Source organism: Pleurodeles waltl, chromosome 8 (genome assembly GCF_031143425.1).
Source record: "Pleurodeles waltl isolate 20211129_DDA chromosome 8, aPleWal1.hap1.20221129, whole genome shotgun sequence".
Lineage (NCBI taxonomy): Eukaryota > Metazoa > Chordata > Amphibia > Caudata > Salamandridae > Pleurodeles > Pleurodeles waltl.
In genome coordinates this window covers 313870263-313891003 of record NC_090447.1, presented here as the reverse complement: position 1 = coordinate 313891003, position 20741 = coordinate 313870263, and the positions used below count along the sequence as shown (strand labels likewise).

Below are 20741 nucleotides of genomic sequence, written 5' to 3'. Positions count from 1 at the left end.
ACTCCCTCCACTTTCCAGGCCGAGCCCACTCCCTCCACTTCCAAGACCAAGCCCACTACCTCCCTTCCAAGGTCAAGCCCACTCCCTTCACTTCCAAGGCCAAGCTTAATTCCCCCTGGCTAAAACCCCCCCTCCAAGGTTAAGCCCAAGGACCACCCATCCAAGTCCACCCCTAAGGACTCTCCTCCAAGCCCAGGCATAAGGACCCCCCCAAGCCCAAGGTCCCCCACCCCCAGACCTCCTCGCCTCTGAGGTGCCTGCATTCCCCATTGTTGCCCCTGCCCTGTGGAGGTCTGCACTTTGAAGTCAGGCTTCAAGTTGGGGCGTTAGCTTGTGTCCAGTGTGCTCGGTCACTGTGGACTTTTGGACACGTCCTTCCGCTTGTATGTACACAGTTATCTATACAGTTTTTAGGTTCATCATATATATGAGGCACAACACCGTTGGTGATGATGGTACCTACCTAGTCCTGGCTTTCCTTCCATATGTATGTGTGGTGGTTGTGGGTATTTACATGTATACGTGTGTGTATGTATGTGTGTTTGTTGGTACTGGTGTTTGCGTGTGTGTGAGGGCATGGCTTCCGGTGCTGTGTTTGTGTTGTGTGTGTGTACTAACGTTGTTCCCTCCATTGTGTGCTAGGCTGATGTACTTACAGTTGATGCCGTGGTTGCCGTCGCTGGTCCGGGAGTTGCGAGACCAGGTAGAGGATTGGGAGGAGTTGCAATTTGCGTGCCATGGCGCCTATGGACGTGCCTGTGTTCCTGAAGGTAGGTGTTCCCTTTTATATTGTTTGTTTCTGCCAGGCTTTTGATGGCGGTGGTTCCGCCCCAGCAATTCTGGTGGTGTGCTACATCGTAATATGGTCGTTGGATACTGCCTGACCGCCAGCCTGAAGATGGCTGCTGCCTGGCGCGCCAGCCCTTCCGCTGTGGCGGGCTAATGGTAACTTGGCTGTTTTCTGCAGGTGCCTTCCCAGTACTTGTGAGGTGGCGGTCTTCCACGGCATCCGCTAAATCCACTGCGGCGGTACACTGACTGCCAGGCTCGTAATGAGGGCCTATATTTGTGAACATCAGTAACCATGAGAACAGTGTTTTGCCATAAGAACAGTGTTTTGTTACCCTTATTAAACAACCTGGAAAAGCACCATTTATTTTTTTTACATTATTTGGTATCAATGCTCCATAGCTGAGGTACCTTCTCCCCATTGAACTTTCTATTAGGCTACCATTGGTATAAATATCAGTTTTATCCAAGCAGGCCATTTAAAAAAATCAACAACTTACAGTGAGGGTATGGCAGATGTTGACCATCAGTGGTTGCTTCTTGAGCATCTTTAGGATAGTTTCTAAAAATAAAACAAAACTGTTTTTACTATGCATGCAAGAAGTGAAACATTTCTCATCCTCCATAGTGCATAAGATGTGCTACAGGTAAAGAATCCAGTGAGTAATCATGAACATACACACTAGTTGCAGAGTTCCTTTAATATTCCAATGTGTAAAAGGTGTGCCTGCAGAATCTTTCTCTGGTGTAAAATTCTGCATGGGTGAATGTGACGACAATATTAATTTGCACAGACTGGGCCTCTTGTACTATTATTCATTCCCAATAAGCAATCACATATTGTGCGCCAACATTTTGCAAATGCAGTAATGTTTTGCCAACAACCTATATACTAATAGGTTGATTAAAAAATATCACATCGCAGGGGGTCGTAGAACCAATTGCTTAGTTAATATTCATTTAGCAGGTTGTAAATTGCGACTCCCTGTGACTGGCTGTAATTATTTGGATGGTGGCCTGCACACAGACGCCATCCCTACGGCTGCATTCCAAAATAGAAAACTTGTATTTTTTTCACATCAGTCCGTGTTCCAGTGCTGCTTTAAAAAACCCAAAAAAGCTTTCTGTTTGGGAAAACTTCACGGGAAGCAGGCAGTGGCTGTCCAGCTGCTGAAGGGATCCCTTCTCCTTTGCAAATCAGTTGCCACCTCAACTTGAGGGTAAGTAACTCAACAATGGTATGCGACTGCAACTATAAGATAAACCATTGACACATTCCTTTTCAGTTTGGAAATCAGGAGATGCCCCTTTCACACCCACTCCTATTTGTGGTTTGGAAAGGACCACAAAAGTCCTTTTACGTGTCAGAACGAATTTTTGACTTGTAACACGGCTTTTGTACATACAGAAAAGCACTTTTCGATTGCAAACCTCATTTTTGTGAATTACACTGTTTACAATCCCAAAAGGCGTTTTATTCCATGGGAAACTATTATGCCATCTGAAACCTCTTCCCTCTTGCAGCCCCATCAATTATGTTGGTGTTTCCTCCATGTTGCAAACGTTTATACACAGATACCACTGGCTTTGACCTCTGATGAGAGCAAATATGCGTGCGATTCCAGGGTGGTAATTACTTGAAAGTGGAACATGTATACTTACAAGCATACAACTTTAGTTGGGTTCCCCACCCAGCATTGGCTGGAATCCCACCTTACCCGTACATTTACAAAAGTGGCAATGTGCTATTTTATTTTACGTTCATAAGGTGCTTTTTCTGTGCACCTATACCGAATTTAGGTGTGCAGATTGTTCATTCAGTCCTTAAAGTACTCAAACAATCTAACCAAGTCGTGAATTATCTAGTATATTTTAATGCATTCAAATTGCACATTCAGAATTTCCACCAGATTGGAAGATAAGTGTGGATAAATGTAATACAAATATGAAATTGCTCATGGAACTTATTTACCTTCTCCACTGAGAAAATATATGTTCCCCAAGGGAAATGCATTCCAGGAAACCCCCATTAAACATGAGGGTTAATACCTCAGCAGTCCCATTTTGTTATTGTAATTACTTATGGCTTGCACAGGAGAAAATGATAATATGTGTCAAGGTTGGGTAACTATATGCAAAGGTTATGTGAATTCCCACAAACATACATGTCTGCATGTGATCATGTACGTTTGATGATTACCCCCAGCGCTCAGGCTTCCCAATCCAGCACCAGCACTACCCTTTTCAGTGTGTCCCTTTCTGTGACATTGGATTGTATATTTTTAAATCAGGGTACATTAACTCTGTAGGAGGCTGGCCCTCTATGCAGTGTACAAAATCAAATACACTGTGCAGAGGGTCTGGGCAACCATACATTGGTTTCCAGAGGTAAAAATTAGACCACCTAATGCTTCAATTTCTAAGGTAGCTGGTCGAGAAATTAGGCTAATCCAGGAGATGTGCTAAGTATTTGCTGTACTCACAAATGCAATCATGCACCACACACACTCAAAGAATAACTCAGGACCAGATTTTATATAAATACTTAAGACTTTTATATAAATTTCAAGACCAAGATCTTTAGAATATATTAAGTACTTTTCAAGTTATAGCTTTTTAAAGTTTTGGCAAAGTTAGTCTTTCTGTGGGCAATTACGCACCATTGGATTCAATACACAGTCACCTTTAAAAATGCAGTAAAAATCATACAGTTGAGTTACCAATCTCTTCTCTTGCAGGGTGGCCAGAGTGGTCGGTGGGCACGCTGGGCCAGCTGGAGAGACTTGGGCGGCTCCCGGTTCTGGCGGGATCAGCGTTGGAGAGGTTCTTGGAACATGCACAGGGCAACCTGGAGGGGCCACCTGAAAAAGGAGCTGGTGTGCAGATTTAAAGATGGCACCTTGGGGTCCCCTTGGGCTGTTGAGGTCGCAAGGGGTTGGGGACCCGGGGCACACAGCAGATCCTGTGATGCAAGGCCCAGGGCAGCTAGGTGCAGGGCGTTTTGGAGGTCTTGGATGCTGTTCTGAACGTAGTCCACTGGAGCTGGAGGTGAGTCTCTTTGGGGGTGGCTTACAGGACAACGGGGGCACTCTGGTCAGAGGTCCAGGGTGTTCCTGAAGTCCCTCAACTGGGGCTCCCTCCTGATCCTTTTTCAGCTGTGGGGGAGCTGGTTTTCTGTGTCTGACATCAGCTGACCAGTACCCAAGGTACTGGCGTAACTCAGCCACTAGAGGGCATAGTGGCACCAAACGTGGCATAGTTTTGGGTCATATCCGGTCAGTCGTCAGTGTTTTGTCGCTCTGGCTGCAAGTTGCGGTTGAAGAAATATCGGCTGGTCAGTGAAGTGACCCTCACTGATTTGCTGGTCCTTTGCAGGTTTCTTGAGTTTCTTGAGTGGTGCCTCCACTCAGGATGCAGATTTAGCCTATTTGTGAAGCCTGGAGGTCCTCTGGGGCTTTTGAGATCGATCCAGTGGTCAGCTCCTCCGCAGTGGCGATTGTTGGGAATCTGGTTCAGCAAGCAGGGGCCTTGGAGCCTCTTCTGGTGCAGCAGACCCTCTGTTCTCGTCCTGGTGTGTTCTTTGGTGCTGTCTTCTTTTCTTCCTGTTCAATCTAAATCCTTGGTCTAGGGGAGCCCACTAAATACTGAATTTAGTGGACGTTTTAGGGGGAACCTGGTAGTGTCCAATGGGACACTTACCCTTGGGTGGCTACACCCACTACAGTGACCACTTCCTATGGGAAGGGTCACTTCTCTAAACCTAATTGGTTATTTTCCTGCCATCCAATATGGAGGAAAATGAAATGAAGGGAACACTTCGCCTGCAAGCCCCGAGGGGAGGTGCATGCTCAGTGAGACTCCTCCTCCTACCCTTTGTGTGGTTTCCCACCTTTGCCCCCTCCAAAAGTGGGGTTTGCAAAGGGGGAATCACTCTGCAGCTAGCAGCAGGCCTGGGGCTCGAGTTTCAGGGGCAGTAGCTCTTTGAAGCTGACCGCCAGGGTGTTGCACATTCCTGAGGGAGGGGCTGTTAGCTCCTCCACCCAGGAAGGGCATTGTCTTACAAACCAGAGAGCCATGACTCTCCTCCAGGTTAGCATATTGGCTGTCTGGAGTGGCAGGCTGGATGGAACCAGTCAGCAATTATGCCAGTTAGGGTTAGCTTTTGCAGGGGGCACCTCTAAGGTGACCCCTGGGTACATTTAGGGTTAAATCCAACACTGGTACCAGTTTGGATTTAATATCCTGAGTTGTTTGACCTGTGTCCAGTACATGTACTTAAAATGGCTGTTCGGTTCCCTCACCATGTCCTGGGTTTAGCAAGGACACAGTGGGGACATACTGCTCATGCAGTTATGCCCTCACATATAGTATGGTGCACCCTGCCTTAGGGCTGTAAGGCCTGCTAGAGGGGTGACTTACCCGTAACTTATGCAGTGTACAGAGGACAGGGCACAAAGAGGGTGTACCATGTCGAGTTTGTATTTTAGGTTTGCACCAGCGCACTCAGCCTGCTATGGCAGTGCTGGGTGCCTCTGGGTGCAGTGCCATTTAGGTTGGCACAATCAGTGCTGCTGTCCTCAGTGGTCTACTCTTAATATCTCATGCCCTGGGTACTGGAGTACCCATTTACTAGGAACTTATAGTGATATTTAAGAGTGTGTCCAATTATGCCAAGCATCACAACAAATTTAGGGAAAGAGCTCTGGCCCAGGGAACCGGACCAGCAGGGGCCCTGGGCACTACCAACTTCTAGAACACATCAACATCTGGCAAAAAATGGGGGCTAACCATGCAAAAAGAGACCTCCTCTCACAACCTTGACATACCGATGTATAGCAACCGCTACCTTGACTGGACCTACATCAAGAACTTACGTTTTAAACTTAAACCACACTACATTCACCCTACATCAACATCTACATTAATACAAGACCTAACCCTAATCTTATTTTAAGGCTAAATGTATTAATGATATTAATTACTTAGTTAAACTAACTATAACCCTAATTGTAATCTAATTTGCAATCAAATAAAATTACTACCCGTAGCCTAATCCTAAGGATAACCCTAACCTTATCCTTCAATTATTTTAATACCTTTAAATTAATTAAAATTTGCCTAAACCTAATGCTAACACTAACTCAAGCATATAATATTTGAAATGGAAGGACAATAAATTAAATTAGTAACCTTAAACTAAGCCTGAAGCTAACTCTTATCTTATACCTTAAATATTTTTATCTTAAATAATCTTTATTACACTTAAAATAAATGAAACCCAGCCTTAACTTAGACCTAATGCCAACCCTTTAAATTTGTTCAGTTAAATTAAAGGAGTCCTACCCCTTACTTATATTAATTTGACTCCTTACATATAGTAGTATCCCTTGTAATGGTAATAACTATAGGGCCTCAAATCAAGTGCCACCTTGAAGTAGTGGCTCTGAAGAAGGGAACAACTGTAGTAGTTCCTGAATCATCATTAGTGCATTGTACAACACTCAATTGATCCCCTACTTGATATGCACATAATCGCTGAAACACCAATGGTGTGAGTATTGTGTTCATGATTGCTGTTTTCTCTGTATTCTGATGTTTGTAGTCAAGCAGCTGTAATGGAAAAACAAGCTGTCAATATTAGAATTCAAGAAACAAATCTTAAATGGAGAGGTTACTCGCCGTCCATGGATCATCCTGAGAGCTGCTGTTTGTTCGAGCTGGAGTTCCCACATCTAAATCTGGCCACATCTGGATGGGTCAGCGCATGGGTCAGATCAGCCAATGGGAGGCGAGCCAGGTGCTGCTTGATCTGAGCTATGGTGGGGCATGTGAAAAAGATTGTGATCCACTGGCACCACTGCTCAAGTCAGAAAGTGCAATTATTGAAATAGAAATGTGTGTTCCACTCACAGTTAGTAAGGCTGCTGCAGTAGTTATTTCATGCTAAATAAACAACGGTGTGAACACTGGACAGTAAGTGCAATTATAAACACAAACATCCAGTTAGGCCACGGTGTTCTGAAATGAGTTGAATTATCGAGCCTTGTCAAACACATGGTCAGATTATCCATGGTGACCCACCCAGGAATGCCCAGAATGCCACTTTTAACTCTAGAACCACAATCGCCACTCTGATGAAATGTTGCCATTCAAGAATTAACTTGTCAAACGCAAATTTCTACATTTCCAACAATCAGGACTAGCATTTTACTAAGTGCTGATTTTGCATGCCTAAGTTAAAATGAAGTCAACAGAATACTGTGTGAATGGGGGACATTGACTAACGTTTGGTATCCTTGTTTTCTGCAGTAAACTATACACAAACTCAAACTCTTGTTTTAATAAGAGTCTTACATGTATGATACCTCCGTGGTAACCTGTATATGTCAGTCGTCATCTGTGAAATGACAGCTTTACACCACTGTTGCAGCGAGCTAAACCATATTAATTTTCAGGTAATGAGTTAAAAGCATCTTAGGTGATGCGTCAGTGATAAATGGGATAAAAGCTTACTCAGAGGATATGGCCATATAATTAGTTTAATGGCTTGACTGTATACTTGACATTGTGCTCACCTCTTTCTTGACTTTTTATAGCATATAATTAACAAGTAGAACACAACAACTAGCATAAAGAGGCAGAGTGCATCATGCTTCTTCCCTTTCTTTGTTTCTGATGGGTCGTTATCTCCCTTTAGACCCACAACACTGCAGACTAGAAGACAACACATTTTCAACTGGGGCTTTTTCATGTTCTTGGTGGTGAGTAAGGCATGGCTTGCTGCAAACACATGTTACCACCGTATTATGAAAGCAGAACTCTGTAGGTGGTTATGTATGGCAGGAATGTATGTGCATATTTGTTGTGTTGCAAGAAAATGTAGAATAAATCTTTAAATTGTATTTACTGAAACATACAAAATGCTTGATGAGCCCTTGCAAATAATTGTATAGCACGATTCAATTTCTAGGGCATACTACTTGCTAAAAGGGTGCATTATTCACTCAAGGTGTTTAACACTCTTGGGGCCATATGTACGAACACTTTTTCCCATAGACACAGAATGGGTAGAACCCTTTGCTACATCTGGCCCTTGGTCTCTTAATCGATCACAATTATAGATCATCCATTCTTTTAAAGGTTGTCTGACTCCTAAATGTGCCAACATGTTTTGGCCTTTGCTTCTTTACATGGCCTCCTCAGGACAATTTTTCAAAGTCCCTTGATGGTTCTGACCTCTGCTTCTGGGTGTTCACTTCACCTCAAACACTTTCTCGTTGTTGTCATCATGAATTAATGGAGGATTTAAGTCATCACCTTTCTGTCGTAAGTTAATGTCTTCTGAGCAGACAGGTTGATCAAAGTTATTTTGATTGTGATTAAAGTGAATAACTTCAAAAGCCATTCTCTCAACTCATATTTAATTCGAACACAATTCTCCCTGGTTGCCTCTTGTCACATTCATGTGACTTCTGTGCTGATTTATTAGCAAGCCCTGCTTGCAGCAAACATACCATGTTCGTCATTTAAGTCATGAAGCTCAAAACAGGAAAGAAGCCTTTAGGCCGTTACAAAATCTTATATGTTTTTCTTCAATTTTCAGTGTTGCAAGAAGATCATTATGTGCTTTTGCTGTCACAATTTCGAAAGCATTTTCACCCCTGCTCACTTTTTTAAAACTAGGTAACAGCACCAATGATATATTTGTTGATCTAAATGCTCTCAAAGAGAGTGTGTGTGAAGCCTACATAGATAGGATGAAAATTACACAATTCTTCAATGTCATCTTTGTACCAAGCTTATGGACATCTGAACCAAAACTTGAAGAGCTCACTTGGGAATACATCAAAATGTTATCCCGAGGACTTGATTGCTGCCACTACTTCTTCAAACTGAGATCCTGGAAGTGATTTAAAGCCCACAAACTGCTGCTTTTCCTCATCTCCTCTAACCTCCTGAGTATTTAAAAAATGCATGGATTTCCACTAGCCATACTTTTCCACTGCATTTCCCCTGCAGGTGATTTCAGTTTGTCAGAGAAGATATTACTACTAGAGCCCATTCCTGTTGAGAGTTTATGTTTTCTAAAGATCTATCTTTTTTCATAAAATGCTCATTTACCATTTCAGAATGTCCTCCGGACAGACAGTCGGTACAAAGGCCCATGCTCAATTGTAAGATCTGCTGTGATTTAGAAGGCCAAAGGGGTTGCAAGAGAATGTGGAAAATGATGTAGTAAATACAGTCATTGAATAAAAGTGCATTCTAGTTGGAAGAGTGGCAGGAAGAAGATGTTGTGTTGCATGTAGTCTGATTAATTGGTTATAGAGTATGTTGCTGATGAAAGTTAGGCCTTGAACCTAGGTAGGAGGCTGGGTTGTTAAATGGCTTGGCTGGAGATTTGCCTTGAGAGAAGCTACAGGAGTGAAGATGTATTTTTCAAATGGCTCCCTTCCATAATCATACATATGTCCAGCATTTTGTTTACATACACACTCTTTTAGTGTCTGGGCTTTTATGGCGATGATTCAAAATGTGGTACCCACATAAGATCAAGATATATGGAGACAGACTTAATGAAAACTTGATGGGTGGCTGTATAAGGGATCACTTATTAGATTTTAACAAACTGAGGGTCACTGCCAGCCCCCAATCAGCCAGATTCTTTCCCTCCTTGTGCTTCATTTTTCCTTTTCTGGTCTTTGCCTTTTGTGTCTTTTTCTGTTTCCTTTGTGGCGTTCACTTTTGTGCCTGCCTGTGCCTTGTTTTTCCCTCCCTTTTCTCCCTCCGTTTCCCCGTTTTTTCTCACTTCTTTTACTTCAGCTTGTTTTGCTGCCTCCCATTACCTGCCTACAGCTAGACCCGCCCACCACCACCCAGCGCCCCGCCCTCTTCTCAGTACCTACTTAATGGAGGCTACAGCACTGCTGTGTAGCAGCGTGTGCAGGGGGTGCACCACTGGTGCGCTGAAGGCAAGTCAAAGACAAGCCCATCTGCGCCTGGACAGTGACCAACACCAGCAACCCTGGTTTTGCTACACCCCACAGCTACACCTCCACCAAACCCTGAGCCCTGAACCACGGGCACCACAACAACCACTGCTGACAGACTTCCCCTCAATCCACAGTAGGACCTTTCTTCTGCATCCAATGCTCCTTCTCATGCATTATCAGATTGCCCACCAACACACCATCCACCATCATGCGAACCAACTAACACAACACACCTGTGTTCACAACAACTTGCCTGCCTCCTCCTCAACACACACTCACTTTGCAAGCATGCCACTGAGATCTGGGACCTCATCACCACCCTCTTCCCTGATGCCCTCTTCCTCACTGAGACCTGGCTCACACATGCATCTGCTCCTGACATCGCCATAGTAACAAACAATGGATACAAGATCACACACCAAGACTGCACCAACAAACCCGGAGGATGGATAACCATCATTCACAAAGAAAACATCCACTGCACCACCAAGACAGAAGACACCTTCCAGACCATAGAACACCTCTAGTTCCAAACAGACGGAAAAACCACCACCAGAGGCACTCTTGCCTTTGGACCACCTGGACCACTCCCCTCCTTCTGCAAGGTCATCCCCGACTTCATCACCCTTCTCGCCATTGACTCCAAAGACTACATCTTCTTCAGAGATCTAAATTTCCACCTCATCAACCTCAACAACACCAATACAGCCAGCCTCCTAGACAGCATGAACAATATCGGACTCACCCAACTCGTCATCGACCCTATCCATAATGCAGGACACATGCTGGACCCCATCTTCACCTCCAGCAAAAGGGCCAAGTACAGCCATGTCATCAAACTCACCTGGACTAACCATTCCTTCATACACTTCAACATCTCCAGCCCCTGCACTTCCACTGTTGAGCCATCCAGCGCCCCCCCACTGCACCTGGAGCAAAGTATCAGAGAGCCAATGGGCTGATGCCCTCAACACATCATGCCCTAACACTGCATCAAACCTGGATCAAGCTGTCAAAAACTTCAACTCATGGATCATCAACTATGCCGACATCATGGCTCCCATCAAGGCCAGCAGACACAGGAGATCCACCAAGCAGGCAAATTGGTGCACGAAGGAACTGAGAACAGCAAAATGCCACTGCAAGCCACTGGAAAGATGATGGCGCACAAGCAAGGACACCTCAGACAGGACCACCTTCAAGACCTCCCTCAACCTCTACCACCAGCTACTAATAGAGACAAAGAGGAAAGCCCTAGCCAACCACATCAAGTCCAGTTTCAACCAAAGCAAAGAGCTCTTCAACACTGTCAGAGAGTTCACCAACACCGCAGCCACAGAAAAATGCATCACCCCCTCCCAAGAACTATGTGACAGACTCATCAACTTTTCCCACGTCAAGATCACCACCATCTATAGAAACTTTAACCACCCCCCCCCCCCAGCCCTCAGACTTCCTTCACACACTTACTGAAATCAACACAGACCACAGACTTACCTCATGGGACCAGCTCTCCCTCCAGGACATCACCACCATCATGAACTCCATTCACTCAGGAGCCCACACGAAACCCTGCCCAAACCACACTTTCAGCCTCGGAAGCCATAGGATCAACAGTGAGCTCACCGCCCTCTTCAACTCCTCTATTGCAACAACCACTTTTACTAAGATTGGACACATGCAAAAGTCAAACCACTCATCAAGAAACCATTTGTCAACCAGAGTGAACTAAAAAACTACCGTCCCATTTCTCTTCCCACTTTCCCCACTAAAGTCCTGGAAAAAGTCATCAACTGACAGCCCACTAAATATCTGGAGCAGAACCTTCTCCTCAACACTTCCTAATCTGGACTGCGCACCAACCACAGCACAGAGACTGGCTTGATTGCACCCACTGATGACATCAGGGCCCATGTCGGCTGGGTAAAAACAGCATCACTGATCTTCTTTGACCTTTCAGCAGCTTTTGACACCGTATCTCATCACACCCTGATCAGAACACTGGACCATTTCAGAATCCAAGGAAATGCCCTCAAGTGGATCTTCTCCTTCCTCACTGAGAAATGCAGAAGGACATCATCTGCGGTGTCCCTCACGGATACTCCTTCAGCCCCAACCTCTTGGCCAACATCGTCAGATACCATGGACTAAAAATCATATCCCACACAGACAACAACCAGCTCATTCTCTCGCTCTCAGAAGATCCCACCAACACAAGAACCAACTTTCACAGGTGCATGACAAGCATCGCCAACTGGATTACGGACAAGTGCCTGAAGCTCAACATGGACAAAACAGAAGTGCTGATCTTAAGCAACAACACCACCCCTTGGAATGACTCCTGGTGGTCTTCAAAACAAGGACCATCACCCAAACTGACAGAGCAATCCAGAAGCCTCGGCATAATCCTGGACAGTAATCTGACCATGAAGTCTCAGATCAACACAGTTGCATCTGCCTGCTTTTACTTTGCATGTTACAAAAAGTCTTCAAATGGCTCCCCCTGCACACCAGACGTACCGCCACACAGGCCCTAATCACCTGCTGATTAGTCTACGGCAACACACTTTACGCTGGGATCACCACTCACCTTATGCAGAAACTCCAAACCATACATAACTTTGCTGCCAGACTCATACTCAACCTCCCCAGATGGACCCACATCACCTCCCACCTCAGAAAACTCCACTGGCTCCCCATACAGTAGAGATGCTAGTTCAAGCTAATGATCCGTGACTACACAACACTGCACTACCCAGCACCAGCCTGCATCAACCATTACCTGAACTTCCACTACCCTACCAGACAATTACTCCTCCTCCTACCTCTCACTGTACCCCCCACATCCACAGAAGCACCCCCCCACACCCACATAAGCAACAGCCGTTGATGTTCCTTTTCCTACCTTATGGCAAAATCCTGGAACAAACTCCCTCTGCAGCTACGGACCTCCACCTCTGTACTGGAATTCAACAGCACTCAAGACCTGGCTGTTTCGACTGAGTCACCTGAACCATCATGACTCTCAAGCGCCTGAACACCCTCTCAGGTGATTATTTGTGCTATATAAATCCACTTGATTGAATGATTGATTGGTTAGTGACTTAATTATGACATTCCCTGAAATATTGGCTATACTTAGAAATATACCTGGTTTTAATCAGGAAAACTCCTGTCACTATAATTCTGAGTAGGCTATATGAATGGGGAGATTGTAATTGGAAATTGCCAGGCTGTGAGCACAAATCAAAGTGAAAAAAGGAGGTGTATGTATAAGTGGAACTCACCACTACAGATTAGCTGAACACATGTCAGAAAATCCATCAGCTATTGCTAGATATAGGGTATTACACTTTTTTTTATACTTCACCACAGTCAGTTGTTGCCAAGGCCACTTAGCACGATAAATTCTACCTGTTCACCAAACCACACTAAGGGCCTCATTTACAAGAAAGTGGCACAGCATGATGCTGTGCCCAAATTGGCAGTGCTGCGTCACTTCAGAAACGAAGGGACATGCCGAATTAACGAAAATACAGTGCACCCTTGTGTTGCCCCTAGCGCTGATGCTAAAATTAGCTGCCCAGAGCCAGAAAAGGCCCCCTCGCACCATAGTGCAAGGGTGCCTGCAGTGCAGAGAATGATTGTTTTTGTGCAGGAACGTGTCCCTTACTGCACATAAACAATAATGGCGATTTCTTACTTCTATGTATGCTGCCGAATGCAGCACACATAGAAGTAGTAAATTGTTATTATTTAATGACTGTTAATGTGCAGGAAGGAACACCTTCCTGCACATAAACAATCATTGATGGCTTCTGTGCTCTTTCTTTGTGTGCTGAAGAATGCAGCACACATAGAAAAAGCAAAAACAAGGAGAAATAAAAGTATTTCTCCTCGTTGCAGCATACTAACACCACTCCTGGGGTAGTGTTTGTTTTTGGTGCTGCCTCAGGTTTACGATTTATTGTAAATTTGGGAAGCTTCAAAATGCAGTAGGTGTTGGGAAGGAAGGCCCAAAGCAACAACCATTGCATGTCTCTTTCATGCTAAGTGATGCGTGTAAGGGCCTTATTTACAAGGTGGCATTAATCCACAAAAAGTGGCTTAACACTGCCTTGTAAATATGGAGCAGGGCATTGTGCCACCAAAGCGTCGCTAAAAGTGACGCTCCGGTGGCACATGGGCCTCGTAAATAAGGCCCTAAGTGTGAATTTGAGAGAGCAGACTTTATTTACATGGAGTAGTCTTGTACATCTATGCATTAATTATGGGTTAGAATCGAGGATCGTGTGTCACACTTCACGAAGTGAAAGGAGTTTGCAAATCTGAGTTTCTTTGAGTTGGATCAGTTGTATTCAGCGAAGCAAGGCAGGAGATTCTAGTCAAACAGCTCTTCCTGGTGGACTTATACATATCTGTATTTTTTCCAAAGTAGCCTCCAACGTAGGGTGAAAAAAGTCTGGAGTGGGGCAAATTGATAATCTGTAGCAGACTATGGTGTGCCTTAATTGAGGATCTTAGAAGCTTGTCCCAGTCCTCCAGACAACAGAAAAAAATACCCCTTGTTTGAGCACTTTGACTTAGATATTTAGTAGAATTGGTATCACACTATCCCTTGGGGCTTTTAATACAGACTTGCTTGCATGAAACACGAAGCATTGTTGCCATGGATTGAGAATGGCAATCCTGCCATCCAGAACCGCTAGCACCAGAATCATTTACATCCTCCCTCCGGCTGGATTGTAATGACCATATATGGGCCAAGGGAATCCCTACGTCTCTTTCTCCAAACTGCATTTCTTGCTCCAAATTGAAGATGCAATTCCCCATCTTGGCCCCAATCAGCTCCTACAAGATTTAGCTTTTGCCAAAGATAGGACTTTCTAGTTGCTGTTTTTAAGTCAGGTGTGCCTTTCTCTTGCATGTTTTAAACTTTTTCTAGTCCTTTATAGGGGCTAGATATAGGCAAATGTGTTGGGAAAAGGCCCACGTTATGGCATAACCATGGATTCAGACAAGGTCAGTCACACCTTTTTGAAATGGTATTGAATTGCAGCTTTACGTTTGGTAAACCCGGGTCCACACAGTTAGGACCGATGCCACGGGATTTTATTCTTTATGGGAGTAAACATGTATGGAGACACCAGTCCAGTCATAAAAGTAATTCCGGCCACCTAAAATCTCTCCACGTGTTTGCTCCTACCTTGTAGTGAGGGCCTATGTAAAATTATTAATATGACGGTTAATGTATTATTTACAAAAGCTCTGGGGAGAGTACTAGAGCTGTTTCAGCTTATAACTAAAACTAACGCACAAGGCATTTATCCTTTCGTTGTCTTCAAGGCGAAAGATTTATAATCATTTTCCATATTAAGGGGCATATTTATACTCCGTTTGCGCCGGAATTGCGTCGTTTTTTTTTACGCAATTTCGACGCAAAACTAACTCCATATTTATACTTTGCGTTAGACGCGTCTAGCGCCAAAGTCCATGGAGTTTGCGTCATTTTTTAGCGTGGACACCTAGGGCCATATTTATACTTTTTGACGCAAAACTGCGCTAACGCAGTTTTGCGTCAAAAAAATTAGCGCCGGCTAACGCCATTCTGAAGCGCCATGCGGGCGCCGTATTTAATCAATGACGTTAGCCGGCGTTAGCCGCCGGTGCTGCCTGGTGTGCGTGGAAAAAAACGACGTACACCAGGCAGCGCCGGCGTAGGGGGATATAGGGCTTGGGCGTCAAGAAATGGGGCAAGTCAGGTTGAGGCAATTTTTTCGCCTCAACCCGATTTGCGCCATTTTCTTTCACTCCCAACCCCCATAGAAATGACTCCTGTCTTAGCAAAGACATGAGTCATGCCCCCTTGCCCAATGGCCATGCCCAGGGGACTTCTGTCCCCTGGGCATGGTCATTGGGCATAATGGCATGTAGGGGGGCACAAATCAGGCCCCCCTATGCCACAAAAAAACAAAAAAAAAACACTTACCTGAACTTACCTTAATGTCCCTGGGATGGGTCCCTCCAGCCTTGGGTGTCCTCCTGGGGTGGGCAAGGGTGACAGGGGGTGTACCTGGGGGCATGGGAGGGCACCTCTGGGCTCCTTCAGAGCCCACAGGTCCCTTAACGCCTGCCTTTTGCAGGCGCTAAAAAACGGCCGCATGTCATTTTTTTTGACCCGCCCACTCCTGGGCGTGAATTTTGCCCGCGAGTATAAATCCGACGCACATGCCTCGGAGACGATTTTTTAGACGTGAACGCCTACCTTGCATCTCATTAACGCAAAGTAGGTGTCCACGCAAAAAAATGACGCAAACTCCATGGACTTTGGCGCTAGACGCGTCTAACGCCAAAGTATAAATATGGAGTTAGTTTTGCGTAAAAAAAAATGACGCAATTCCGGCGCAAACGGAGTATAAATATGCCCCCTACTTTGCGTTAATGAGATGCAAGGTAGGCGTTCACGTCTAAAAAGTCGACTCCGAGGCATGTGCGTCGGATTTATACTCCCAGGCAAAATTCACGCCCGGGAGTGGGCGGGTCAAAAAAAATGACGTACGGCCGCTTTTGCGCCGTTTTTTAGCGCCTGCAAAAGGCAGGCGTTAAGGGACCTGTGGGCTCTGAAGGAGCCCAGAGGTGCCCTCCCATGCCCCCAGGGACACCCCCTGTCACCCTTGCCCACCCCAGGAGGACACCCGAGGCTGGAGGGACCCATTCCAGGGACATTAAGGTAAGTTCAGGTAAGTGGTTTTTTTTTGTGGCATAGGGGGGCCTGATTTGTGCCCCCCTACATGCCACTATGCCCAATGACCATGAGGGGGCATGACTCCTGTCTTTGCTAAGACAGGAGTCATTTCTATGGGGGTTGGGAGTGAAAAAAAATGGCGCAAATCGGGTTGAGGCGAAAAAATTGCCTCAACCTGACTTGCCCCATTTCTTGACGCCCAAGCCCCATATCCCCCTACGCCGGCGCTGCCTGGTGTACGTCGTTTTTTTCCACGCACACCAGGCAGCGCCGGCGGCTAACGCCGGCTAACGTCATTGATTAAATACGGCGCCCGCATGGCGCTTCAGAATGGCGTTAGCCGGCGCTAATTTTTTTTACGCAAAACTGCGTTAGTGCAGTTTTGCATCAAAAAGTATAAATATGGCCCTAAAGGTGCTTGCAAGGAGTACAGCTACCAGAAAACTACATACAAAGGGGGTGATTCTGACCCCGGCGGTCAGAGACCGCCGGGGCCAGGGTCGGCGGGAGCACCGCCGACAGGCCGGCGGTGCCCCGCAGGGCATTCTGACCGCAGCGGTTCGGCCGCGGTCAGATGCGGAAAACCGGCGGTCTCCCGCCGGTTTTCCGCTGCCCATGTGAATCCTCCATGGCGGCGGAGCGCGCTCCGCCGCCATGGGGATTCTGACACCCCCTACCGCCATCCTGTTCCTGGCGGGTCTCCCGCCAGGAACAGGATGGCGGTAGGGGGTGCCGTGGGGCCCCTGGGGGCCCCTGCAGTGCCCATGCCAATGGCATGGGCACTGCAGGGGCCCCCGTAAGAGGGCCCCACTTAGTATTTCAGTGTCTGCTATGCAGACACTGAAATACGCGACGGGTGCCACTGCACCCGTCGCACCTTCCCACTCCGCCGGCTCAATTCTGAGCCGGCGTCCTCGTGGGAAGGATGATTTGCCCTGGGCTGGCGGGCGGCCTTTTGGCGGTCGCCCGCCAGCCCAGGGCAAATCCCAAAATACCCTCAGCGGTCTTTCGACCGCGGAGCGGTATTTTGGTGGGGGAACTCTGGCGGGCGGCCTCCGCCGCCCGTCAGGGTCATAATGACCCCCAAAGTGCTTGCCATTTCTTCTCCAATCTCCAGACCAGTGAAAAGTGCAAAGAGTTTTTAACTCACCTTTCTTTTGCATCCAGGAAAGCTTTGGCAAAAGGGTTGTACTTGATTTTGAGAGCCGTTATCTAAAATTTAGAAGAAAAATGGTATTAAATAATACAATGCACACTTCAAAAAGAAAATATATGCTCATACACCAGACTCCTAATAGATGCATAAGTGCACTCTCCACTTTACTGGCTTTCAGCAATACTTTCCCTTTAGGACTAGAAGGGGTCGAGTAGATTGACCCACTTTGTTTCGAAAAAATATTAGTAACAAGGAGAGGTAAAAGAGCGAGTAGACTGGTAAGAGCGGGAGGGGGAAGATTAAGAGCTTGATTTTTAAAAAATGGCGTTTCACCCAGTGCAGCTCCATTTTCCTTGCGCTCCTTAGCGCCCCCTACCACCATCATGTGTGCACCGTATTTAAAATACGGTGCATCATGGCGCAGGGTAGGAGGCAATAGTGTCAGAATTCCTAACACTATTGATGTACTCTGCAGGAGTACACTGCAGAGTACATCAGGGCCCACAGTATTCAATGGCACGCCCCCTTTTAACGCCTGCTCTCAGCAGGCGTTAAAAGAGCAGAACAAAATGGCGCAAGAAAATCTCTTAGATTTCCTTGCGCCATTTTTTCGGCCCTCCTAACGGGGGACCCCCCCCTTGCGCAAGGTTTACAAAGTGGTGGAATGCATGCATTGCACCACTTTGTAAATATGGCGTGTGTATAAAGCTACTTTAGCGCCGCCTAAGTGTCGAAAAAATTACGCTATGGCAGCGGTAAGGTGGGGCTAGGGCCTCTTAAATCAGGCCCTAAGAATTCGAGGAAATAAGGTCAAATTTGGGGATAATTTAGTCTTCCTTGTTCTCTTCTTTCCCTAATTCTCCCTCTCGATCTCTTTCTCTCCTGTGCCTTCTTCCATATCATTCCAGGTTATTAACTTTTAGTCTCAGGGGCGTCATGCAGGCCTGTGCACTCCACCTGCGTTGCAGGGAAGCCTCCAACCCTTCAGGCACCCCCAGCAATTTAGAAGGCACCTATTCAGCAAAAGATCGATGAATAACTATGAGTTATGGGAGACTCAAGGAGCCCTCATCACCTTCTGCAGGGAGGGACACTATCATTTTGCACAACAACACTCTTTAGTCTTTTACGACTTCCAGAGAAAGAGAGAGAGGAAGAGGAAATGAACACTAATGTAAATGTAACAGGGAGCCGCCAGAAAACAGGTCTGTTCACACAAAGTGCCAAGCAAATATAACTCGACGTCAAATTGAGCAGTGTTTAATATCGAAACAATTACCATAGAATGGAGGCATACTACAATTTCACTACAGCATAATCACGTTTTACCAATTACTTAAATCTGAATGCATATTTTAACAGTTTTTTTAACAGTTTATTGGTGTTAATACCAAAAGAAAGAACCAACAATAAACTGTTGCCATCGAGAACATAGTCACAGAGAGAAATAGCACAAATCCCACAAAATATTTTGTGAATAATCAAGATACATAGGGTAGTACCTACTCGTATGCAGCACATGGGATACTGGCATCACATGGTCACAGGGAATCAAAAACGTAATCATTATTAAGCTCAGAGGAATCATCACAATCAATTATTGAAACTCGCTGGTAACCCGAGGGGTCCAAAAACGCAGCTAGCAGCTCACCCTAAGTCTCGAGGTCCTCGCTCAATTTATCATTGCTCTGCACCACTTTTTAAACCTCATTTCTTCTGCTGATGCGCATGCGGCCACATCACCTTCCCAGTGCTCCAGACCAGGGCCCTCTATACCCAACCAAGTTATTGAGACTCGCTGTTTGGTTAGCAAATGTAAGAATTTGGAAGACCATTTCTGATCATTTTTTATGGCAAATGTCTCCCAGAAACAAGTTATGGGGTCTGCCGGTCAAGGGATAGTCACCACCGCCGTCACCCTCTCGACCACCTTCATCCAGAAGGCCTAGACCAGGGGCAATGCCAAGGTAGGTGCAAAAAGGAGGCTGGGTTGACAGCGGAGACAATGTGGACATTTTGAAGGGTCCATTTTGTGAAGAGTTATAGGTGTTATGTAAGTGTGATGCAGAAAATGAAAGTATGTTAGCTTGAATCTGTCTTTACTTGAAATAGACTTCATCAGGCCACACATTCTTGCCCACCCTGCGTCCTTAATGTGTATTCCAAGTTTTCTGTCCCAAGCCGCTCTGAAGGGAGGTTGTTCAAGTGTCCTGTCCACTGACATGGCCTTGTAAAAGTGCATAACAAGATGTCGCCCTCCCCCAGTTCCAGTAGAGGCCGACATGTTTGTGAGGTGTTGGGACCTGCTGGGAACGAGGTCCATATGTCTTTAGTTATAGCTGTGAACCTGGCATGTTGTAGGAAGTGGCCTATTTCCAAATTAAAACTGTGCTGGGCTGTTTCAAAGGATATACATTCTTCATTGGGATAGAAATCCCCCAACGTTTTGCACCCTTTCTTCGCAGGGGAGTATGTATGTCCACGGAGTCTGCGAGTGTACTGAATGGTGGCAGGTCCTAGAACACAAATTCCCTGGTAAAGGGGAATTTTTTCAAGATCAGCTTCACTGTACGTTCCCAAAGAAGTGCAGTATGTTTCATCAGATTCTGCACTTCTTTGGGAAGAACCCAAGAGGGTAATTGGGAGAAGAAGGTATCTTCCTCCCGCCATCAGGATCCGGGGTAACGTCAAGTCACTGGAGGAGTCCATTAATACCTTCTTCTCCCAATTACCCTCTTCTTTAAGCCAGTGTGCAGCATGCTGTATCTGCGATTCCAAATAGAATTGCTCTACAGATGGGACTGCTAGTCTTCCCTCCACCAATGTATGTAACAGATTGTTTTTGGTGATCCGGCTGTGTCCTCCCCTCCAAATCAAAGAGGTAAGTTGGGTGGTCAGTTGTCGAAAGACATCCAGGGAGAGACAGTCGATTGAGCTGAATGCAGTAAAGACACTGTGGCAGAAAAAAAACATTTTAGAGGTAGCCACGCACCCCATGACGCAGAGTAGGAGCATACTCCAAAACTGAATAGAGCATCGGAGGCTCTCTATGACCTTG

The 20741-nt window shown here is 45.8% G+C and overlaps 1 protein-coding gene across 1 annotated transcript in view; it reads right to left on the bottom strand.

Moving 5' to 3' along the window:
- Window positions 1-20741, bottom strand: part of TBX19 (T-box transcription factor 19) — a 217059-nt gene that overhangs the window by 48883 nt on the left and 147435 nt on the right. Inside the window, exons 4-6 of the mRNA XM_069203128.1 lie at window positions 17678-17739; window positions 1290-1351; window positions 579-589 (exon numbers count right to left, since the gene is read on the bottom strand). Coding sequence (XP_069059229.1) covers window positions 579-589; window positions 1290-1351; window positions 17678-17739 — 135 coding nt within the window. The remainder of the gene's footprint in view (window positions 1-578; window positions 590-1289; window positions 1352-17677; window positions 17740-20741) is intronic.